This window comes from Bufo gargarizans, chromosome 4 (genome assembly GCF_014858855.1).
Source record: "Bufo gargarizans isolate SCDJY-AF-19 chromosome 4, ASM1485885v1, whole genome shotgun sequence".
Lineage (NCBI taxonomy): Eukaryota > Metazoa > Chordata > Amphibia > Anura > Bufonidae > Bufo > Bufo gargarizans.
In genome coordinates this window covers 327,234,687-327,260,897 of record NC_058083.1, presented here as the reverse complement: position 1 = coordinate 327,260,897, position 26,211 = coordinate 327,234,687, and the positions used below count along the sequence as shown (strand labels likewise).

The 26,211-nt window shown below is 44.0% G+C and overlaps 1 protein-coding gene across 1 annotated transcript in view; it reads left to right on the top strand.

The window, feature by feature from the left end:
* Positions 1 to 26,211, top strand: part of TXLNB (taxilin beta) — a 174,084-nt gene that overhangs the window by 39,639 nt on the left and 108,234 nt on the right. Inside the window, 1 exon segment of the mRNA XM_044289952.1 lies at positions 22,909 to 23,345. Coding sequence (XP_044145887.1) covers positions 22,916 to 23,345 — 430 coding nt within the window. The 5' untranslated portion in view covers positions 22,909 to 22,915.

Here is a 26,211-nt window from a genome sequence, read left to right as displayed (position 1 = left end):
TGGGTTGTCCTTGTCCTCTTTGGTCCGGATGACATGGTGTCCCAGATTTCCCAAAAAGAACTTCGAATCGTGACTCGTCTGACCACAGAACAGTCTTCCATTTTGCCACACTCCATTTTAAATGATCCCTGGCCCAGTGAAAACGCCTGAGCTTGTGGATCGTGCTTAGAAATGGCTTCTTCTTTGCACTGTAGAGTTTCAGCTGGCAACGGCGGATGGCACGGTGGATTGTGTTCACTGACAATGGTTTCTGGAAGTATTCCTGAGCCCATTCTGTGATTTCCTTTACAGTAGCATTCCTGTTTGTGGTGCAGTGTCGTTTAAGGGCCCGGAGATCACGGGCATCCAGTATGGCTTTACGGCCTTGACCCTTACGCACAGAGATTGTTCCAGATTCTCTGAATCTTCGGATGATGTTATGCACAGTTGATGATGATAGATGCAAAGTCTTTGCAATTTTTCGCTGGGTAACACCTTTCTGATATTGCTCCACTATCTTTCTGCGCAACATTGTGAGAATTGGTGATCCTCTACCCATCTTGGCTTCTGAGAGACACTGCCACTCTGAGAAGCTCTTTTTATAACCAATCATGTTGCCAATTGACCTACCGTAATTAGTGTTAATTGGTCTTCCAGCTCTTCGTTATGCTCAAATTTACTTTTTCCAGCCTCTTATTGCTATTTGTCCCAACTTTTTTGGGATTTGTTGACACCGTGAAAATTTGAATCAACGTATTTTTCCTTTAAAATGATACATTTACTCGGATTAAACGTTTGATCTGTCATCTATGTTCTATTACAAATAAAATACTGACATTTGCCATCTCCACATCATTGCATTCAGTTTTTATTCACAATTTGTTTAGTGTCCCAACTTTTTTGGAATCCGGTTTGTATTTAATTTAATGTTTCTGTGTGTGGTTAAAAGATATCGACAGTATCCCCCAGTGACCTCTACAGCACCACGCCCCATTGTCAGACAGTATCAAACATGATAGGATTAGATACACAGCTCAGCAGGCAGTACACAGCTAAGGGCCTGCAAGCTTCTATTGGCTGATAAGGGACATGTGACCGTGTGCATGGCAGTTGGGGGCTCAGCTATGTATCTAATCCTGTCATGTGTGATACTATCTGCTGAGCTGTGTATCTAATGCTATCCTTTGTGATACTGTCTACTGAGCTATGTATCTAATATCCTATCCTGTGTGATGCTGCCATCTGAGCTGTGTATCTAATCCTGTCATGTGTGATACTGTCTGCTGAGCTATGTATCTAATCCTATCCTGTGTGATACTGTTTGCTGAGCTGTGTATGTAATCCTATCCTAAGTAAAAAAATTAAAAAAAAGGTAAATTAAATGTGAACTTATATTTGCTGATGCATGTCACATGACTGACTATTTATGGACCTGCGAAGTGCTAAAACCTGTGATCAGTTGTTGGAAACCTGGAGTAGGACCGGAGAGCTACATCTGACCGTGTATATGGCAGTTGGCATATGAAGATACACACTTGCAGGCTTGGATTGGCTAATGCAGGTCATTTTTGGGGAATATCTCAGAAACGGTAGGTCCTAGAGAGCTGAAACCTGGTCTAAAACCTTTCTGGACACCTGATGTACCTGTGTGCCAGATTTTGTGAAGATCGGTCCAGTCGTTTGGTCGCGCATAAAGACATCCAGACAGACAGAAACTTATTTTTATATATATAATTTGGCACACAGGTACATCAGGTGTCCGGGAAGGTTCAGCTCTCTTGGACGTACTGTTCCTGAGATATTGACAAAAAATGACCTGCAGTAGCCAATACAAGATGCAAGTCTTTCTCTTCAAATCCCAACTGCCATACACACAGTTTCACTCCAGGTTTCCATAACAACCCAGCCATTTTTCTTCACTGCTGTAGGTCAGCTTTAGGCTAGGGATACAGGACGACACATAGGGCACAACTACGCTGCTACATGCATCCATCTTGGGTGGATTTTTTGCAACTGTCGTGTCATAGTCACATGTCACACGAAATGTCGCACGACACATGTCGTTGTGTAGTTCTAGCATTAAAGAGGCAGGGCGCTGTGGAGGTCACTGTTAAATGGGCGTGCACTGTGGAGGTTACTGTTAAAGAGAAGGGCACTGTGAAGGTCACTGTTAAAGGAGCAGGCACTGTGGAGATCACTGTTAAAGGGGCGGGCGCTGTGGAGGTCATTGTTAAAATAAAGGGCACTGTGGAGGTCACTGTTAAAGGGGCCTACACTGTGGAGGTCACTGTTAAAGGGGCGGTCGCTGTGGAGGTCACTGTTAACCACCTCAGCTCTCCTAGCTTAAACACCCTTAACCCCTTAGGGACCCATGACGTACCGGTACGGCATGTTTCCCGAGTCCTTAAGGACCCATGACGTACCGGTACGTCATGAGTTTAAATTGAGATTGTGGCGCCCCAGGGGTTAATCCGCACAGGATGCCGGCTGAAATCATTCAGCCGGCATCCTGTCACAACGCCTGGGGGGGTCATATGACCCCCCCCCTCCCCCCCCGTATCGGCGATCGCAGCAAACCGCAGGTCAATTCAGACCTGCGGTTTGTTGCTATTTCTGCTGTTTCTGATCGCCGCGGTCCCTGACCGCGGCGATCAGAAACTTTAGTGTGGCACAAATCTATAGTGATCACCCCCCCTGCACCCCTGCATTATTTTAGCCTGGTGGGAGGTGCAGGGGGGGTGTTGCGGGCGGTGTGGGCGGTGCGGGAGGCGGGCGGTGCGGCAGGCGGGATCGCGATCCCCCGCCCGCCTCCCGCCGAATAATCGTTGGCTTCTAGTGGGTATACCAGGGTGCCAGCACATTGCTGGCACCCTGGTATAAACGGCTGACATCTGTGAATGGATGTCAGCCGTTTAACCCTTTCCATACAGCGGTCCGTACGGACCGCTGTATGGAAAGAGTTAACAGTAAGATGCGGCTCCCTCCCTCTCCCATCGGGGGGCTGCTGTGCCTTTGCAGCCCCCCGATGGGAGAGGGAGAGAGCCCCCAGACAGCCCCCCGAAGCCCCAGTCCTTACCTGTAACGGAACGCCTGGCACCCCGACCGGGTACCTCCGTCGATAGATGCTCCTAGTGCTTTCCGAGGACTCCAAGCACTCCACTTGACACCGTACGCCCTGCAGACCCCACGAACCGCCGCAGCTTGGTTGGGGTCTCACCGTCCTCCACCCACGCTGGACCTACGACAAGGCTCCAGGCTCCAGTGGGTGAACCTCTCCTACAGCCAGAGAGCAGGAACAGCTCTTACAAGAGCTAGTAGTTATGCCAGGGGAGTATAGCAAATCTTCAGCGTATAGCAATCCCCCAGTTTTGATCAGTTATCCAAACACCAGTCTCAACATGATGAAGGATAAAACAGGAACACTTTATTGAGGGCTACTCGCCCGTATTTATGCAGGTCCATATCTGGTGGACACGCCCCCAGGGGACCAGAATGGAGACTGCGACACACCAAACAGATACAGCACATCCCCACAATGCATCATGGTTTCCTCCTCTCTGCCCCAGAGACAACCGAGGGATAATCCAATTATCTCTCAGGACAAAGGGGAGATCGCCAATACACATGTGGGGACAACAGGACAGGAATCACCAGTTAAACACACAATGTCACACCCTCCCAGCAACCACAGACATTTAACATATTCCCAGATAGCTCAAGTCTGAGTGCATATCATTAGGTGAATGGCACTCAGACCACACGAATACAATTAAACTAGCCATCTGGGTGCCCTCACATAACAAAATACAATTCCAAAGACAGATTTAAGCTGTGCGGCCGGCCTGTCTTCTTTAAAGTTAGTATATGGGCCATAATCCTGAGGCAGGAGGCTGGCAACCAGCCCCCTCCAAAACACTGTGGCGAGGTTGGTTTCGTCACACATCTCCCCCTTCCAGGGAAGACTAACCAGATACCTGACCTGACGGTCAGTACCTGAGTTAGTCTGGCAGTCCAACCACAACCCCATACTGGACCTGTTGACTTTTGGGGCCTGGCTCTGTTCTGTATGTCCCCAGCTGTGGAGTGGGCATCTGCGACTCCTTGCTGTCTTGTGGTTCTCCAGCTTGGAGCTGTAGGTACTTGGTGGGCAGAGGCTGACTGCGCTCTGCCCAGATGCCAGCTCTTCCGCGGGGGTAGCCTGTGGAAAGTCCGGCTCTGAAGAAGAGGATAGGGGAGGGCAGAGGCGGACTGCGCTCTGCCCAGAGGCCAGCTCTTCCGCTGGGGTAGCCGGTGGGGAGTCCGGCTCTGGAGTAGAGGATAGGGGAGGGCAGAGGCCGACTGCGCTCTGCCCAGATGCCAGCTCTTCCGCTGGGATGGGATCAGGAAATCCTATCCCCAGGACCTTGTTGCAGATCGGCTGTGAAGAGGAGGAATCGCTTACCTCCTCCTCCAGGCATTCCTGCAGGGTTGGTGGGGGATCTGAACTGGCCGTCCAGTATCCTGGTAGGCCTGGTGCAGAGACCGCGGTCCCATCTGCACCATCGAAGTTAGGGGTGCTGTCCCCCTGTGGTTGGGGATAGAGACCAGTTGTCTCTTCTCTCTTTACAACACACTGCTGCTGGGGAGTCAGACCGACTGTCTCAACTCTCTGTAACGCTGCCTGGTGCTGGGTAGTGGGTGCGACCATCTCCACTCCTAGTAATGCTGGTTGCTGCAGGGACGGGGGACTGACAGTCTCCTCTCCCTGTGATCATGTCTGCCGCTGGGGAGAGAGACCGGTTGTCATCTCTCCCTGTAAGTTAAGCTGTCGATGGGAAGTCAGACCGACTGTCTGGACTCCAGGTAATGCTGGCTGTAGTTGGGGATCTGGGCCGGCTACCCAGCATCCCTGTAGGGCCGGTGGAGAGACTTCGGTCCCATCTCTACCTGCCGTCGGGACGTCTTCCCAGAACCAGTCAATGAAGTTCCTTACTTTGGGAGTTGGTAGGGAAGCAGGGGGTATCGCCGGCAAGTCTTCCCAGTTGTAGGAGGGCAGATCTGGCTCTACTTGTCGAGTAGGTTGGGGATGAACAGAGCTGAGCAGGTGTTGGTAGGTCTGCTCCAGCTCCCACTCCCTTGTTACCAGGTGGATCATGTCTTTGCTCACCTCCCTTTCGTCAGCATAATCATGCATGCCCATCCGGTAGTCGTAGATGTCCCAAAACCTAGACTCCTCCGTGCTGCCAAGATCAATGTCCTCCTCCAAGGCATCCCATAGTAACCCAGGTCCATCATAATCCTCACCCTCGGGTCTGTCGTGCTCAGCCATCCAGGGGGAATGTTGAATGACATGCCACCTTAGGGCCTGGTAAGCGTCCTCTAGCCAAAGCTCCTTACATACCAGGTTCTGGAGCTCTGTTACCCAGTCATCCAGGGGCTGCTCTCCCAAGAGACCCATCCGCATCGCCACACGCTTTTGTAGCCGCTGCTCATAACTGGGGAGACTCTCACCTCGCCGCCGCTGGGCATCTTCCAGGGCATCATACCAGACTTCCTTTCTGTCTTCATCCCTCCAGTCCGGGTCATCATCCTCCTCGTAGTGGAATGCTGTTCGAAGACTAGCCGATTCCATCCTGCTGTAGCCAGGGGCGCTGTACGGATACTAGCGTTGCCCTCAATATACTCCACGAACGGTGTCTCCGAGCTGCTTCTCCTCACACTAGGACGCCATCCCACTGCTTGCCACCAATGTAACGGAACGCCTGGCACCCCGACCGGGTACCTCCGTCGATAGATGCTCCTAGTGCTTTCCGAGGACTCCAAGCACTCCACTTGACACCGTACGCCCTGCAGACCCCACGAACCGCTGGGGTCTCACCGTCCTCCACCCACGCTGGACCTACGACAAGGCTCCAGGCTCCAGTGGGTGAACCTCTCCTACAGCCAGAGAGCAGGAACAGCTCTTACAAGAGCTAGTAGTTATGCCAGGGGAGTATAGCAAATCTTCAGCGTATAGCAATCCCCCAGTTTTGATCAGTTATCCAAACACCAGTCTCAACATGATGAAGGATAAAACAGGAACACTTTATTGAGGGCTACTCGCCCGTATTTATGCAGGTCCATATCTGGTGGACACGCCCCCAGGGGACCAGAATGGAGACTGCGACACACCGAACAGATACAGCACATCCCCACAATGCATCATGGTTTCCTCCTCTCTGCCCCAGAGACAACCGAGGGATAATCCAATTATCTCTCAGGACAAAGGGGAGATCGCCAATACACATGTGGGGACAACAGGACAGGAATCACCAGTTAAACACACAATGTCACACCCTCCCAGCAACCACAGACATTTAACATATTCCCAGATAGCTCAAGTCTGAGTGCATATCATTAGGTGAATGGCACTCAGACCACACGAATACAATTAAACTAGCCATCTGGGTGCCCTCACATAACAAAATACAATTCCAAAGACAGATTTAAGCTGTGCGGCCGGCCTGTCTTCTTTAAAGTTAGTATATGGGCCATAATCCTGAGGCAGGAGGCTGGCAACCAGCCCCCTCCAAAACACCGTGGCGAGGTTGGTTTTGTCACATTACCCTTCCCCGTCTGCGAAGTTGTGGCAGACGGGGAAGGTTCCCATGGCAACAGGACGCCTGAAAGCATAGATCTGTTCAGTGTAAGTAAAATACAGTACAGAACCCTATATAGGTTCTGTACTGTATTATGCAGACACCAGACCCACTGGATCTTCAAGAACCAAGTGGGTCTGGGTCAAAAAAAAAGTAAGAAAAAGTGAAAAAAAAGTGAAAATCAAAAAACACATTTATCAGTAATTAAAAATGAAAAAAATAAAATTCCCTACACATGTTTGGTATCACCGCGTCCATAACGACCTGATCTATAAAACGGTCATGTTACTTTCCCCGCACGGTGAACGCCATAAAAATAAAAAAATAAAAACTATGAGAAAATTTAAATTTTGCCCACCTTACTTCCCAAAAAAGGTAATAAAAGTGATCATGTATGCCAAAATAGTGCCAATCAAACCGGAATCTCATCCCGCAAAAAATGAGACCCTACCCAAGATTATCGCCCAAAAACTGAAAAAACTATGGCTCTTAGACTATGGAAACACTAAAACATCATTTTTTTTGTTTCAAAAATTAAATCATTGTGTAAAACTTACATAAATAAAAAAAAGTATACATATTAGGTATCGCCGTGTCCGTATCGACCGGCTCTATAAAAATATCCCATGAGTTAACCCCTCAGGTGACCACCGTAAAAAAATAAAAATAAAAATGGTTTAAAAAAAGCAATTTTTTGTCATCTTACGTCACAAAAAGTGCAATAGCAAGCGATCAAAAAGTCATATGCACCCCAAAATAGTGCCAATAAAACAGCCATCTCATCCCGCAAAAAATGAGACCCTACATAAGATAATCGCCCAAAAACTGAAAAAACTATGGCTCTTAGACTATGGAGAAACTAAAACTTTTTTTGTTTTAACAATGAAATCATTGTGTAAAACTTACATAAATAAAAAAAAAGTATACATATTAGGTATCGCCGCGTCCGTGACAACCTGCTCTATAAAATTACCACATGATCTAACCTTTCAGATGAATGTTGTAAATAACAAAACAAAAAAAACGGTGCCAAAAAAGCTATTTCTTGTTACCTTGCCGCACAAAAAGTGTAATATAGAGCAACCAAAAATCATATGTACCCTAAACTAGTACCAAGAAAACTGCCACCTTATCCCGTAGTTTCTAAAATGGGGTAACTTTTTTGGAGTTTCTACTCTAGGGGTGCATCAGGGGGGCTTCAAATGGGACATGGTGTAAAAAAACCAGTCCAGCAAAATCTGCCTTCCAAAAACCGTATGGCATTCCTTTCCTTCTGCGCCCTGCCGTGTGCCCGTACAGCAGTTTACGACCACATATGGGGTGTTTCTGTAAACTACAGAATTAGGGCCATAAATAATGAGTTTTGTTTGGCTGTTAACCCTTGCTTTGTTACTTGAAAAAATATATTAAAATGGAAAATCTGCCAAAAAAGTGAAATTTTGAAATTGTATCTCTATTTTCCATTATATCTTGTGCAACACCTAAAGGGTTAACAAAGTTTTTAAAATCAGTTTTGAATACCTTGAGGGGTGTAGTTTCTTAGATGGGGTCACTTTTAAGGAGTTTCTACTCTAGGGGTGCATCAGGGGGCTTCAAATGGGACATGGTGTCAAAAAACCAGTCCAGCAAAATCTGGCTTCCAAAAACCAAACGGCGCACCTTTCACTCTACGCCCCGCTGTGTTGCCGTACAGTAGTTTACGGCCACATATGGGGTGTTTCTGTAAACGGCAGAGTCAGGGCAATAAAGATACAGTCTTGTTTGGCTGTTAACCCTTGCTTTGTTAGTGGAAAAAAATGGGTTAAAATGGAAAATTAGGCAAAAAAATGAAATTCTCAAATTTCATCCCCATTTGCCAATAACTCTTGTGCAACACCTAAAGGGTTAACAAAGTTTGTAAAATCAGTTTTGAATACGTTTTTGTAAATTTCAGAAAAATTTCAATATTTGCTTCTAAAGTTCTAAACCTTGTAACATCCCCAAAAAATAAAATATCATTCCCAAAATAATTCCAACCTGAAGTAGACATATGGGGAATGTAAAGTCATCACAATTTTTGGGGGTATTACTATGTATTACAGAAGTAGAGAAACTGAAACTTTGAAATTTGCAAATTTTTCCAAATTTTTTGTAAATTAGGTATTTTTTTATGCAAAAAAAATAATTTTTTGGACTTCATTTTACCAGTGTCATGAAGTACAATATGTGACGAAAAAACAATCTCAGAATGGCCTGGATAAGTCAAAGTGTTTTAAAGTTATGAGCACTTAAAGGGACACTGGTCAGATTTGCAAAAAATGGCCAAGTCCTTAAGGTGAAATAGGGCTGAGTCCTTAAGGGGTTAATGACCAGACCACTTTTTACAATTCTGCACTACACTGCTTTCACCGTTTATTGCTCGGTCATGCAACTTACCACCCAAATTAATTTTACCTCCTTTTCTTCTCACTAATAGAGCTTTCATTTGGTGGTATTTCATTGCTGCTGAAATTTTTTCTTTTTTTGTTATTAATCGAAATTTATCGAAATTTATGCAAAAAAATAAAAAATTTCACTTTCAGTTGTAAATATTTTTAAAAAAAAACGACATCTATATATACATTTTTCTCTAAATTTATTGTTCTACATGTCTTTAATAAAAAAAATGTTTGGGTAAAGAAAAATGGTTTGGATAAAAGTTATAGCGTTTACAAACTATGGTACAAAAATGTGAATTTCCGCTTTTTGAAGCAGCTCTGACTTTCTGAGCACCTGTCATGTTTCCTGAGGTTCTACAATGCCCAGACAGTAGAAAAACCCGACAAATGACCCCATTTTGGAAAGTAGACACCCTAAGGTATTTGCTGATGGGCATAGTGAGTTCATAGAACTTTTTATTTTTTGTCACAAGTTAGCGGAAAATGGTGATTTTTTTTTCCTTACAAAGTCTCATATTCCACTAACTTGTGACAAAAAATAAAAACTTCCATGAACTCACTATGCCCATCACGAAATACCTTGGGGTGTCTTCTTTTCAAAATGGGGTCACTTGTGGGGTAGTTATGCCCCTCACGGAATACCTTGGGGTGTCTTCTTTCCAAAATGGGGTCACTTGTGGGGTAGTTATACTGCCCTGGCATTTTAGGGGCCCTAATGCGTGAGAAGTAGTTTGAAATCAAAATGTGTAAAAAATGCCCTGTGAAATCCTAAAGGTGCTCTTTGGAATGTGGGCCCCTTTGCCCACCTAGGCTGCAAAAAAGTGTCACACATGTGGTATCGCCGTACTCAGGAGAAGTTGGGAAATGTGTTTTGGGGTGTCTTTTTACATATACCCATGCTGAGTGAGAGAAATATCTTGGCAAAAGACAACTTTTCCCATTTTTTTATACAAAGTTGGCATTTGACCAAGATATTTATCCCACCCAGCATGGGTATATGTAAAATGACACCCCAAAACACATTGCCCAACTTCTCCTGAGTACGGCGATACCACATGTGTGACACTTTTTTGCAGCCTAGGTGGGCAAAGGGGCCCACATTCCAAATAGAAACTGTAGGATTTCACAGGGCATTTTTTACACATTTTGATTTCAAACTACTTCTCACGCATTAAGGCCCCTAAAATGCCAGGGCAGTATAACTAACCCACAAGTGACCCCATTTGTGCCCCTTTGCGCATCTAAGCTTCAAAAAAAGTCACACATGTGGTATCGCCGTACTCAGGAGAAGTTGGGCAATGTGTTTTGGGGTGTCTTTTTACATATACCCATGCTGGGGGAGAGAAATATCTTGGCAAAAGACAACTTTTCCCATTTTTTATACAAAGTTGGCATTTGACCAAGATATTTATCTCACCCAGCATGGGTATATGTAAAATGACACCCCAAAACACATTGCCCAACTTCTCCTGAGTACGGCGATACCACATGTGTGACATTTTTTTGCAGCTTAGATGCGCAAAGGGGCACAAATTCCTTTTAGGAGGGCATTTTAAGACATTTGGATCCCAGACTTCTTCTCACGCTTTAGGGCCCCTAAAATGCCAGGGCAGTATAAATACCCCACATGTGACCCCATTTTGGAAGAAGACATCCCAAGGTATTCAATGAGGGGCATTGCGAGTTCATAGATTTTTTTTTGGGGCACAAGTTTGAGGAAATTGATTTTTTATTTTTTTTTTCTCACAAAGTCTCCCTTTCCGCTAACTTGGGACAAAAATTTCAATCTTTCATGGACTCAATATGCCTCTCAGCGAATACCTTGGGGTGTCTTCTTTCCCAAATGGGGTCATTTGTGGGGTGTTTGTACTGCCCTGGCATTTGAGGGTCTCCGCAATCATTACATGTATGGCCAGCATTAGGAGTTTCTGCTATTCTCCTTATATTGAGCATACGGGTAATGATATATTTTTTTTTCGTTCAGCCTCTGGGCTGAAAGAAAGAATGAACGGCACAGATTTCTTCATTCGCATCGATCAATGTGGATGAAAAAATCTCTGCCAAAAAAAAAAGGGGAAAGGCGTCTGCCAGGACATAGGAGCTCCACCCAACATCCAAACCCACTTAGCTCGTATGCCCTGGCAAACCCGATTTCTCCATTCACATCAATCGATGTGGGTGAATAAATCATTGCCGGGATTTTTTTTATATACAAAGTGTTTTGCCAAAGCATATGAACACCGCCGCCGACTCAGCTCATATGTCTCGGCAAATGTATCTTTTACTGCAGAGGAGAAATCTCGTCTTGCAGCACCGCATACACCGACTTTTGTGTAATCTGTCAGCAGTGCAATGCTTCTGTCAGAATGCACATCAGTGCTGCAGCTAGTCGATCGGTTGGTCCACCTGGAAGGTAAAAAAAAAAAAAGAAAAAATCAGGCCGCAACGCAATAAATTTATTAACTTTATAATAACATTTGAATGGAACATATAAACTTTATTTAACTTTTTAAACAGAACTTTTTTGCTTACCGGTGATTTTTTTTTTTTTGTTTTTTGTTTTTTTACCTTTATAGGACAAACCTCTCCTTCCCCATGGGACAATGTGCAAAGCGAAAATCGCCCAAAGATGTGGCGAAGTATATTATGCACTTTGTCCCAGGTGAAAGGAGAGGTCAGCAGCAGCTGTGAGTGAAAGGGCCCTAATAGCCCTATGTGCCTGTCCTGTGTAACGCAATCCCTATGCTAAGTGTTCCTGTGAGTGGTACTTCCGGAAACACTCCCCTAAGCATAGGGCAGGGTGGTCAGGGCAGTCAGGACAGAAATAGTGTGTGTCACGCCTTATTCCACTCCTGCTACAGACACGACATCTTTTTCGGGGTGACGGTTGGGTTGTGGTACCAGCAACGACATTGGGGAAATGTCGCTCGTGTAGACGGCTCACTACACTGGTGGTTGGGGCCACGGAACCTCCTGGATACAGGAGGTTCTCGATGATCTCTTCCTGAAATTTGAGGAAGGATCCTGTTCTCCAAGCCTTACTGTAGAGAACAAAACAATTATATACAGCCAATTGAATCAAATATACAGACACCTTCTAGAGCCTTTCTCAAGCTTTTTCAAGCTGCCGGAAAATCGGATTAACAGTATAAACAGGTTTACACAGATTACATGAACACGAGTTAGAATAATGCATTCCACAGTATACACATCAGAGTCCAGGCTACACTCAGCTAATATACTCCTATCTAGCCCTGCTACCCAGGGGACGCTTCTGCAGGACACTGACTAAGTCCCTGACTCTATAACCTATCACAGATAAGCATCGGTGCCACTCACAGTTCTGCAGATTCTTCTTGATCCCATAAGATGCAGTCTGGCTCCAGGTCTGGTTAAAGCAGATGCAGATCTTCAGCTCTGGCAGGAAGAATCCGGCTTGTAGCACACTGTGCAGTCTCTTTCTCTGGGTCACAGCTGCAGCACTTTACTTCAGAGTCTGTCTTGGCCTGTCTCCAGCACAGCCAGCTTCTCAGGACTCCATCAGTCAGGCTCTATGTCCCATCACTAGCCTTTACTTGGCTCCTAACATGGCAGCCATCCTCTCCCAGCTCTCAGGGCACTCCCACCTCTAGCCAGGACTCAAACCCTGGGAACTTCTGGCTCCTCCTACCTCTTGTGCATCTCAGAAACAGTTCAGCTTCCTCTTTCTCAGAGCCACAGTGGCCTCTAGTGTCCGAAATAAGTCATTAAAGTTATATGCACCATATTGTAGATATCTGTGCAAAGAACAGTATTCTAGGAGCTGACCCACTCCTCAGCCGACAGTGATTGAAAAAATTAAGTTAAAAATCAACTTCTGTTAGCTGCAGGGGTGCAGGGGTAGGAGGGACGGTGACTTTCTTCCTGCAGCTCACACTCAGACAGCACAGTACTGCTGTCTGAGAGTGAGCTGTTCAAAAGGACATCCTTGTGTCCATCTGGGCCCTGTGCCAAACGGAGGACAGGGAATCTGAAAGCCGGACTGTCCGGCCTAAAACTGGACCTCTGGCCACCCTAGGGGCAGGCTGCTGTGGAGGTCACAGTTAAGGGGATGGTCCATAAGGAGGTCAGTTTTAAGGGGCAGATTTCTATAAAGGCCATTGTTAGGGGGCGGGCCCCTATGGAGGTCACTGTCAAGGGGGTCGTGTGCTGTGAAACTCACTGTTAAAGGGGAAGGCTTCTATAAAGATCAAAGATAAGGGGGTGGGCTGCTGTGGAGGTCCAATTTTAAGGGACGGGGCACTGTGGGAGGAGTCAGTATTAAGGGGTGGGGGCTGTGGAGGTCACTGTTAAGGGGGCGGGGTGCTGTAGATGTCACTGCTATAGTGGATAGTGTTGATATCTTTTAACGACACACACAAACATTAAATGAAATAGATTAAATATACCCAAGCAAAGCCGGGTCCTTCAGGTAGTACACCATAAAAGCCACATTTAAAGTGCCTTTATGTTCAGCCACTTTCCTCTGGTGGAGTAGAAATGTCAGGGGCAATCCAGGCCCTGTTCATTTTGATAAGAGTCAACCTGTCACCAATGTTTCCACAAGGACCTTCTGGTACTGTACCATTTTGCTAGTCCTCTCCACCACAGGAATGAGAGATGAGAAGTTCTCTCTGTAGCGGGGGTCCAGAAGGGTGAACAACCAGTAATCGGTGTTGGCCAAAATGTGTATAAATCGAGGGTCACGGGAAAGGCAGCATAATATAAAGTCTGCTATGTGTGCCAGAGTCCCAACAGACTAGACTTTGCTTTGCTCATCAGGAGGATGACTCTCAATTCACTCATCCTCTTCCTCCTCCTCACAGGGGTCAGACATCCATGCCCACTCGTTGCTTGCGAAGAGCGGAAGCTGACTGGAAATGCGAAGACCATGTTGCAGCTGGTATTCCACCACTGCCCTCTGCTGCTCACAAAGCCTGGCCAACATGGGGAACGTGGAGTTCCAGCATGTTATCACGTCACACAACAGTCAGTGAGCTGGCAATTGCAAGTGCTGCTGCAGCGTTACCAGACCGGCGGCAGCTGTAAATTACTTTCGGAAATGGGCACACACACGGCGCACCTTCACCAGTAGCTCTAGCAAATTGGGTTACGTTTTGAGAAACCACTGAACCACTAAGTTGAACACGTGGGCTAGGCATGGTATGTGTGTGAGCTTGCTGAGCTCCAAAGCTGCCACCAAGTTACGGCCATTATCAGACACAACCATCCCTGGTTGTAGGTTGAGTGGCGAGAGCCACAGCTCAGTCTGGTCCCTTATACCCTGCAACAGCTCTGTGGCGGTGTGCTGTTTGTCACCTAAGCAAATTAGTTTCAGCGAGGCCTGTTGCCGCTTCCCGACTGCAGTGCTACACTGCCTCTAGCTACCGGCTGATAGCTGACTGGTGCTGCAAGAGGATAATTCAGAGGTGGAAGTGAAGGAGGAGGTGGAGAAGGAGAAGGGGGGTTGCAGCCACTATTGTAGGAAACCCTGATGGAAGTAGGGCCCGCAATCCTTGGCGTCGGTAGCACCCGTGCCATCCCAGGGTTCGACTTGCTCACAGCCTCAACAACATTCACCCAGTGTGCAGTCAGGGAAATGTAGCATCCCTGGCCAAAAGCACTTGTCCATGTGTCAGTCGTTAAGTGGACCTTCCCAATAACTGCATTGGTCAGGGCACGGGTGATGTTACAGGACACATGCTGGTGTAAGGCGGGGACGGCACACCGGTAATAATAGTGGCGGCTGGGGACTGAGTAACGAGGGATTGCCGCCATCAGGCTGTGGAAAGCCTTAGTGTCCACAAGCCTACATGGCAATATTTCAAGGGCCAGCAATTTAGAAAGGTGCGCATTTAGTGCTGTGGCCTGTGGGTCGGTGGCTAGGTATTTGCTCTTTCCTTCAAAGGCCTGGGGTATGGACATCTATACGCTGTGTTGGGACACAGAAGTGGATGTGCTAGCTGATGGTGCTGGCGAAGGTCCAGGTGTAGGGCGGGAGGCATCCGGGCCTGCGTCTTGGACAAGGGATTGGTCAGCACGTAACACGGGGAAGAGGAGGCAGTGGTGTGACCCGCAGACACTGGTTGTGGACCTAGGCGTTCGGCCCATCTATTAGGGTGCTTTGATGCCATGTGGCGGATCATGCTGCTGGTGGTGAGGTTGCTAGTGTTCACGTCCCTGCTCATTTTGGTACAGCACACGTTGCAAATGACAATTCTTTTATCGTCCGCACTTTCCTCAAAAAAGCGCCAGACTGCGGAACACCTACCCCTTGGCAAGGGAGATTGCCGCAAGGGGGTGCTCCGGGGAACCGTTGCGGGCCTGTTTGGTGTGGCCCCCCTTCTCCCTTTTACCACCCCACTGCCTCTTCCAGCCTGTTGCAGTGCTACGGATCCTTCCCCCTCTGTATTGCTGTCCTCACTCAGCTTGCCACCTTCCCAGGTTGGGTTAGTGATTTCATCATCCACTACCTCCTCTTCCACTTCCTCACTCTGGTCATCCTCCTGACTTGTTGACCTAACAACAACCTCGGTTATTGACAACTGTGTCTCATCCTCATCATGAACCTCTTGAGACACTAATTGCGGTTGACTTATTGGCAACTGTTTCAAAGGAAAGGACCGGCACTTCGCTGATGTAGATCACAATGTAGATTTATTCAGTCACATATTCAAATGGCATAGTGACGCGTTTCAGCACAGATGTGCTTTCATCAGACTGCATAAAACATCTTACACTCCAGCTATTTATACATAAGTGAAACACAAAGGAACTGACATCATCAAAGGAGCTCCGCCTCCCTCATTAAATAAAAATTCGCATATCGAATAATCGCAATGAAAAATTCGCATTGAAAAATTCGCAATTGAAAATTCGCAATTGAAAAATTCACAATTGAAAATTCGCAATTGAAAATTCGCAATTGAAAATTCGCAACTGAAAAATTCGCAAAAAACATATCCACTCCATACTGGCGAAGATTTTCAGTCACATAGTCCATTCTTGCAGTGATTAATCACGCTAAAGAAAAAAAGAAATATATTTATCAGATTGCATAAGGCCGAATGCCTTATAGGAAGCAGGACACATTGTACTCACGATTGAGGCCCCTGGGCTCCATTGTCTGAAGACGATGGATCCAGTAAGCCTCTCTTTTCAATAACAATTTATTTCTGTCACCCCCTCGACGGGGTAATGATACACCTTCAATAATCTGATACCTCAACTGCGAGATGTGTTTTTTATCATGAAAATGAAGGGGTATTGGGAGTAATAAATTCTGTTTACGGATAGTAGATTTGTGTTTACTTAGTCTGTCCTTCATTCTCATCGAGGTTTCCCCCACATATAGTAATCCACATGGACATTTAAGAATGTAAACCACAAATCTACTATCACAAGTGAACGTGCCCCTTATTGGAATATTTTCACCTGAGTGAGGATGGGAGAAACATGAACCCTTTATAACGCTGGAACAATTGACACAATTTAAACAAGGAAAAGTGCCCCGTCTAGGTGTAGATAAAAAACTCTGTCCTCTTTCTATTTTATTACTTCCCACATCTGCCCGGACTATTTTATCCCTAATATTTTCTGCCCGTTTATAGCATATCATGGGTGGCCTCTGGAACTCTCCTATCCGTGGGTAGGACTTGGATAATATGTGCCAATGTTGATTGACAATAGTCCTAAGGCGCTGGGACCAGGGATGGTATTTAATCACTAAGGGGATCCTTGTTTCTTTCTTAGTTCTATCTGGTGGTGTAGTCTCAGCTTTATTACGCTGTATTTTCAATAAATCAGGGGGGTAGCCTCGCTCTCTAAATTTATTGGTCATATCGTCTAATCTTGTTTGACACATATCCCTATCACTAACGATCCGTCTAACCCTCTGGTATTGGGAATATGGAATAGATTCCTTGATGGTTGCTGGGTGACTACTTGAAAAGGACAGCAAACTGTTCCTATCCGTTGGTTTCACGAATAAATCCGTCTGTATTTTACCTTCTTTGTCCCTAGTCACCCAGGTATCCAAAAAGGAAATTTTATCAGAACTGTGGTGTACAGTGAATTTAAGTTCATCCCAGATGGAATTTAAATACGTGGTAAATTCCATAAGGGATCGGACGTCGCCCCGCCACACGCAAAAATATTGTCGATAAATCGACGCCAAAATATGCAAATATGCAATGTTGATGATATAGAGCGCTAGAGTAAACAAATTGACACTCGAAAGAAGCCATATATGTATTTGCGTATGGCGGCGCGACGTTCGATCCCATCGCGGTCCCACGGCACTGCTGGTAAAAGGAATCTTGAAACAAAAAATAATTTTGCTCAAGAACTATTTTCAAAAGTTCCAGAAAAAATTCCCTTTCTGCCTTTTTGTATGTGCTTGTGCCTAAGAGACCCGCGACTGCATTGATTCCCTTTTCATGAATAATAGATGTATAGAGGCTGCACACGTCTAAAGTGACGAATATGCAGCCTTCATCCACCTGGAGAGAGCTAATTTCAGATAGAAAATGGCCAGTATCTCGAATATACGATGGTGCTAGTTTAGTTAGAGGGGTTAATATCCTCTCCAAAAAAATAGCTGGATTTGAAAGTATGGAGTCGGTGGACGCCACTATCGGGCGACCTGGTGGATTAATTAGTGACTTATGCACTTTTGGTAGAGTATAAAACACCGGGGTAATCGGATGTTGATTTATAAGAAAGTCCCCCAATTTGGCGTCCACTACTCCATTCTCTTTGGCTTTATCTACCACTTGCTGTAAGATTTCTTTAATGTGGTAGACTGGATCACTATTTAATATTTTATAAGTACTACTATCCTGTAGTTGTTGTAAAATTTTGCTAACGTAATATTCTTTGTCTAAGATAACGATGCCCCCCCCCCCCCTTATCTGCAGGTTTTATTATTAAGGATTTCTCCTTTAATAAAGAATCAAGGGCATGTTTCTCCTCCACAGGTAAATTATAATGTACATGTAACTTTCCTTGTTTACATTGTTGCAACAATTTATCCACATCATTTTGCACCAATTTAACAAATGTCTCCACTGGATGATGCGTCCTGGGAGGTGTATAATTACTTTTTACTCTCAAATTAAACTGTTTAACAGTTAACATAGTAGCACCAGAGCTATCCTCCACCTGTTCCACATCATCAGTAGTTTCATTACCACCAAATTGAGCTTTTAGACGTAGATTGCGAAAAAAAACGATGTAAGTCAATGTCCAAGGTGAACGTATCAAAGTTCCCGGTCGGGCTGAAAGATAAGCCCTTTTTCAATAAGTTCATCTGGGCAGGACTGAGGCTCTTGGATGATAAATTTAACACTAAGTTTTCTCCCGTACCTGTGACCGCGTTTTCCTCGGTGCGTCTGCCTTGCCGATGATGACGGCCGGCTCCCCGGGTGTTAATCTTGGTCTTCTTGTACGGCGTTGGCCTAAAAAAGGCCCCCGAGAGCCACCTGAAGTTTCGCTGCCGGACCCCGATGAAAAAGAACCGGTTTGACGAAATCTCGGACGTGACGTTGGAGTTGCAGTACCGGAAGCGTCCTGCCATCTGTAGACCCGATGGGATGTATAATCCTCTGTATCTCGCAGATATTTCGATCTCTTGGTCTGTTCGATCTTGCTTTTTAACTCGGTACATTGTTTCTCCAAGTTTTCTTGTAAGGTAGTATATTCGTCAGATTTTAGATTGTCTCTCAGCTGTTCTTTTATGGTCGCAATATTAGCGTTGCATTCAGTGATAGAGATGGATAGATGTTCAAGCGTAAGGACTATTAGATCCAGCGAACATTTATTGAGAATATTCGCAAAATGGGTGCAATAGTCCACTTTATCACAGAAAAGAGTTGGTCTTAAATTGACTCGCAGACCCCGTGGTATCTTTTGAGTGCGGTAATATTCAGCCAATGTTGCCGCATGTAATTCAAGTGAAACAAGGTGTCTCGCCTCCTTAATCAGGCTCCTGCTCTTTAGCTCAGTAGGAGGGATTTTCAGAAAATCAGAGGGAGCGGTAATTTTCGACACAATGTCTCGTGCCTCATCCTCTGTATAAGCAAAGGTACTCATCTGATGTTTGTTGATGCAGGTGTGCTCGTTCCTGAAGGCCGTATAGATTCTAGTAAGAAGCAGGGCGGCACTACCTTAATTCGCGGTGCACGTGTCCGTGGAATGGCGTCCAGACAAACGTTTCAAAGGAAAGGACCGGCACTTTGCTGATGTAGATCACAATGTAGATTTATTCAGTCACATATTCAAATGGCATAGTGACGCGTTTCAGCACAGATGTGCTTTCATCAGACTGCATAAAACATCTTACACTCCAGCTATTTATACATAAGTGAAACACAAAGGAACTGACATCATCAAAGTACATGTTGTACTTTTATTCCAGAGGCCTCTCGGCATGCGCTACCGTGCTGCCGCAAGAACTCCGCCCCGCCCCCATTATAGTCAATGGGGCCAGAGCGGTAGTCCGGAGGCACGCGTTCACTAGCGGCAGGACGGATCCGAAAGGCTGTTCACCCGCCGGAACAGCCTGCCAGAGGTCTGTGCCGCTAGTGTGAAAGTACTCTTAGACAACCCAATAGCATATGCCCTGTTAGAAAATATAGATTTAATGGAAGAGAGTTCTATTCAGGATCCCTTTCTATTAGCCACTGTAGAGAGCCACTGCAAAAAAAATAATAATAATCGGAATGACATGCCTTGACATTATATTGGTACTTGCTCATTTGTGTTCTGAGACATTGTGTTGTACTTCCAACGTCTTGCATGTTGCATGGACCTTTATAATCTATAAATAATAAATTATGCAACTGGATGAGTGCCTTAGACTGGATTTCAGTTGGATAAAATTATACAGATTTGGTCGCTTGCCTGCTGACATTCCGCAATCAGTTGTTATGTAAATGTTGTGCAACATTTTTCATAATGATAGCCATTGTTGTCACACTGGGACATGAGACATACTGTAACACGACAGTCGCAAAGAATCTATCCAAGTTGGATTTTTATGCGACAGCCGCAGTGCGACACCATTGACTATCATTACAAAAAATGTTCAGTGACATTAGTGGGACACCAGTTGCAGTGTAGTTGTACCCTTTTTGTAGTGCAACAACAAACGTCGCCATGTAGCTCTAGCGTGAAAGTTTATTTTCCTGTAGTAATGCAAGACTAGAAATAAAACATTACTTGAAACTAGTAGCCCATCCATGTAATGTGCCGACTAATTAGGTCAGGGATGGCCTACCTGAGGCTCTCCAGATGTTGCAAAACTACAACTCCCAGCATGCCCGGACTGCCAACAGCTATCAGCCTACAGCAGGGCATGGTGGGAATTGTAGTTTTACAACAGCTGGAGAGCCACAGGTTGGCCAGCCCTGAACTAGGTCCTGTAGACTCAAAACCGCTCTCTGCTCAAATAGAAAGAGGGGTCCTGAGCATGTGAGCTCTGTAACCCACATCAGACTGAATTTCCATTGCGTTTTCATTTTTCGCTCCCTGCCTTCTCAAAGCCATAACTTAGTTTTTTTTGCGGGACAAGTTGTACTTTCTAATGCCATCATTTAATAAGGCATACAATGTAGTGGGAAAATCAAATAAAAAAAAATTCCACCACAGTTTTATGGGTTTTGTTTTTACAGCATTCACTATGTGGTAAAAATGACTTGTGCACTCCATTCTTCAGGTTGGTATGAATACAGTGATACCACAGAATATAGTTTTTCTTGCATTTTAATACTGAAAAAAATAAAAACTTTTGAAAAAATTTATTTGTTCTTTTAATTGCCATATTCTGACCCCCATAACTTTTTTTCTAGTTATATAGCTTTAAACAGAGATGTGTGAGGGCTCATTTTTTTTCCGGGACAATCTGTAATTTTGTATAATATCATTTTGGGGTGTGTATGACTTTTTGATCATTTTTTACTTGCTTTTTTTTGCATGATGAAAAAATGGCAAAGCGGACATTTTTTTTTCCATCACACCCTTCACTGCATGGAATTTTTTAAAATACTTTAATAGTATGGGTGTTTGCACATGCATTTTTTTATTGTTTAATTATTTTAATTTTGGGGAAAGGGTGGTGATTTGAATTTTTATATATTTGTTATTTTCTTATATTTTTAAAACTTTTTTTACTTACTTTTTACTTACTTTTTTTTGGGGGGGTCCCCTATGAGCCACAACATGCAATCCACATGGTAATGGACAATTCTATTACCATGTTGATTGCATGTTGTGGCTCATAGGGGACCAAAAAAAAAAAGTAAGTAAAAAGTAAGTAAAAAAAAGTTTGAAAAATATAAGAAAATAAAAAATATAGAAAAATTCTAAACACCACCCTTTCCCCAAAATTAAAATAATTTATCCTATACAGAAATAGATATATTACAGTTCAGTGCTGCCACCTGTTGGCCTGAACTGTAATATACAAGTAATGAGTCTGGAAGCCTAATACAGACTCAGGCTTATTACTTTGAATGAACGCCTTCCCCGATCTCCACCTAGGGGAGGCGTTCAAGCCTGTGGGTTTCCAGCTTCTGAGATGATGTGGTCACATTTGACCACGGCATCTGAGAGGTTAAATGTCTGTGATCAACGTTACTGCCGGTCGCAGACATTAGCTGCTGTATGAAATAAAAGGCACCCTACATGTACGGTGGATGTCATAAAGGGTTAAATAAATGTGTCATAAAAAAATGATCTATTGTCTAAATCACATGTCAAAATCTATATTTAAACAAAATACATATAATCCTGCAGTTTTCACACTGACCTCTAAGCCTGATAATTGGCGCCACTTTGTGATCTGTACAGATAATTTTACTGCAATTACCTGCTTATCTATACAGAGATGTGATATTATTAAGGCAGGATTAGAATGACAGATAAGACAGGACCCACAATTCACAATAGGTGACTGTCACAGAACATGCCTAGAAAATCTCCCATAGAAGTCAATGAGGTTCCCTGCAGACCATTGTGTCTATGGACCATGTGGCTGCTGTAAGGCAATTTTGTTAATGCTTTCAATTGCTGTTAAGAACAGCTCAGGCAAAATGGCCGCCCCAAAATCATGTTCAGAAAACAGAAAAAAAAAATTTAATAAAAAAATTTGAATACTGTCCGTCCATATATTTTACCCCATGTTTTAACATTTATTATATAATTGTAAAACTGTACATTCTGTCTCCTCAGCCCAAGTGCATAACTTTACATTTATTCACATTGAATTTCATTTCTCTGTTCAAGCCTCAAGCTTCTCCAAATCTCTCTGCAATACAATGTTATCCTACTCTATGTTGATTAGGATGCAGAGCTTAGTATCATCTGCAAATATTGAAATTCTACAAAATAAGCCCTGTATGAGGTCATTAGTAAACATATTAATGACAAGAGGGTTCAATACAGACCTTTGTGGTAGCAGACTGGTGACCCAATCTGACGCTGTGCCATCAATAACTACCCTACGTCTCTAAACATTGGGCCATTTCTTAACCAATGAATACAAATTCCTTTATTCACATTTTATCAGTTCATTTCATGGCCAGCTTCTGTTTAGTGTGTTGTCTAGAAAAAGCCTAGTTTTCCAAACTTTTTCTTCCAATAGAAAGCCTCCATGCCTTTTGTTGTCCTAGTTGCCTGTCTACAAACTCTCTTCAAATTTCATAAGTCCTTTCTGTAATGTGGCACCCTATATTTAAGTAGTGGCCTCAAAGGTGACAATATATTTTTTACTAAACTTTATAACTGCTGCTTGGCATTGAGCACTGTTTATAACATATTTTTTTCCTAAAGAAAATAATTTAGTGTAAACTAAATGTCTTATTTCATCTTTTCTTTAGGTACAACATGCAGAACAACAATGATAATGAGAACTGCCATGATAAACCAGCTAATCAGCTTTCCATTAATGATAGTACAGTGTCACCTGATCAGAATGGCATGTCGTCACCTCTTGCTGATGCTTCACCAAAAGTAACTGAATTGCAGTCTAGAAAAGATGATATATGTGGACAGGTGGAACTAGACATTTCAGAGGAATTGAGCAGGCAGCTGGAACACATTATTCAGACCTATGCATCTTCAGATTCTGTGAGTGTAGAGAACCAGACTGCTGGTTTGCCAATCAAAGAAGAACAATCTACTGATGATGGAGATACAGAAGATACAAATACAGAGGAATCAAAGGAAGCCGTTTCTTCATCTGAGGTCTCATCAGCCAAAGAATGTACTTCCAGTCAAGACCAAAAAATGGAGAAGAAAATGTTGAAAAGCTTAGGTATGTGATTACATTTTCAGCAATAGAGTGTCAGGGTCCCTCATGTGCTTGATGTCAGGAAATGAAGGAGATTGGCTGAGCATGGAGGAATCTAACAGCCTCCTTGATTTCTCTTGATTCAGTGTTGATAGGATTAATGACCACTTCCCTTTTCTCAGCTGTTGCTCAGTGGTCATCAATTCTACCCTTTATAGTCTCACCCCACCCTTCTGACGATGCGGTTGATAGCTTAATTTGGGTTTGGCTGAGCTGGTGTGAGATCCTCCCTGGTGTTCCTGTTCTTCCATCTCTACAGAAGTTAAGTGTCGCATTTGTTTGCATTTGTTATATTCCCTGTTGTTGTATCTGGACAAAGACTTCCATTCGTCCAGCTGGGGAGGAATGGGTTGTCTCTGGTCCTATACTTATCTCAGGGCCTTATAGGGAAATCAGGGCCTAGGTATCCTGCTTATGAATATTCCTACCTTCAAGGTCTATTCATATTGATAGGTAGTCATGGCCCGAATTAGAGCTGTCTAGGAGGTGACCTATTTCTTCCCTAGTTTCTAGGCCAAATTACTGTTCCCCTTCCCTCCTGTGTTCAGTGTGGAGTTTCCCCCCCTGTGTTCAGTGTGGAGTCCCCCACACACACACTGATTGTGACTAGTGATGAGCAGCAGGGGCAATATTCGAATTTGCTAATATTTTGTAGAATATTCGTCATATATTTGCGAATTCGAGAATTCAAGATTATATTCGTGATTGCAAAAATCGGCAACGTATTATTTGCGTAATGCGTGCAAAATATAGCCGTGGGTCACTTATGCTACGATTTTCAAGCTGGTATAAGTTTCCTGAGACTGGAGAAAATGGTTGACACAGCAGAACATTAAAATAGCTATATATGCAGATAGAGTGCTCCAATATATTTGCGCTTGCGAATTTTCGGCAATAGATGATGCGCAATTTTTTTTTTCACAATATATTCAACTTGTATAGTAAGGGGCAAGCAACTTTTCTATTGGTTGCTAGGGATGTTGCTAATCTGTGACAAAGATTTCTCATTGGCCCACAAGCTAGAAGAAGGGAGGGATGATCACCTGATGTGTACTGTGTTAAAAAAAAAAAAACACTAATATTCCTCATTACGATTATATAGCACTATATTCTAAATATTCGCAAATTCTCGAAGTGCCGATATTCACAATAAAAATTAGCTTTTCAAATATTCACTCTCAACACTAATCGTGACATAGAGATGGCATTGCAGTTTGCCCGGCGGTTGCTTTGCGGCGAACTTTGCGAGTGTGCGATTCGCCGAACATGCGAACATATGGGGATATTCGCACAAACCATATTTTTTTGCATAGCGCCGAACTTTGACCCATGACACATCCATCAGGTGGGACAGGACAGCCAATCGAGATGTTTCAGCATATGGACACACTCCCAACCCTATAACGGAACCTGATCTGGCAGCCATTTTACATTATGTGTTTTGCCAGTATAGAGAGAGGTTGCATTTTGGAACAGGGACAGTTAGAGACACCAAACGCTAGCTAATAGGGCCACAAAAGTCCTTTTAAGGATTGGTATAGGTGTGCTATCGATAGGTGTGATATACTTATAATATACTTTCTAACATAGAAATTATTTTGTAGTGTATTTCTATTGTGCAGCAGTTGTGTGTGGTTCTGCTGCGATACCGCAGCTAGATAGAGGGACAAACGCTATTAGAGAAACTAATTGCAATGGGTGTGATATACCTGTTGCCCCAAAATACTGATTGAGGGGTGCTATAGACCAGTTTCTGCCAAATAATGATTATGGGATGCTATATACCTGTTTCCGCCAAATACTGATTGAGGGGTGCCATATACCTTCTTCCACAAAATACTGATTTAGGGGTGCTATTGCTATACACTTTCGTCCACAAAATACTGATTGAGGGCTGCGATACACCTGTTTCTGCCAAATACTGATTGAGGGGTGCTATATACCTGTTTCTGTCAAATACTGACTGAGGGGTACTATATACCTGTTTCATCCAAATACTGATTGAGGGCTGCCATATACCTTCTTCCACAAAATACTGATTTAGGGGTTGCTATTGCTATATACCTTCTTCCACCAAATACTGATTGAGGGCTGCGATACACCTGCTTCCACAAAATAAAGATTGAGGGGTGCCATATACCTGTTTCATACTGATTATGGGGTGCTCTATACCTGTTTCCACTAAAAACTGATTGAGGGGTGCTATTGCTATATACCTTCATCCACCAAATACTGATTGAGGGCTGCAATATACCTGCTCCTGTTCTGGTTCTGATCAATGTTCAGGTAGCTTGATACACTGCTCCAAATTAGATAGATAGATACGTGCATGCATGGCGAGAGAAATAACACTGCCACTCTATATAAGGTCAAAGCATAACTCTAATTAATTAGGTAGGGGCTTCACATTATATACTCTCCATATAAGTGGGAGGAGTGGGCTCACATGATTGTTTTTTTTTAGCAAGAAGGAATGTAAACAGGAAATAAGTTTAAGGCTTATGTATGATAGACTTAGAGGAATTCCTGACAGTTTCAAATTTTTGCTGCAAATAGTTTCCATCATAGAATGCATACTGAGGGCTGTCTCTCAGACAGACACCATTTTGTCAGTGACAAGCAAGTGTCCAACTATTACTGTATATTAATATATTCCATAACAGTCCCCCCTTGGATTCTTGATTGTAGAACTTTCCCTGCCTAGTGAACCCATGGGAATACCATTAGCAATCCTCTTCACCCACAGTGGCAACAACCTACCCCTTTTGGGTAGACTCCCGGTTAATCGGACTTATGATAGTACCCTGGGATTCATCTTTCTCTATCTTGG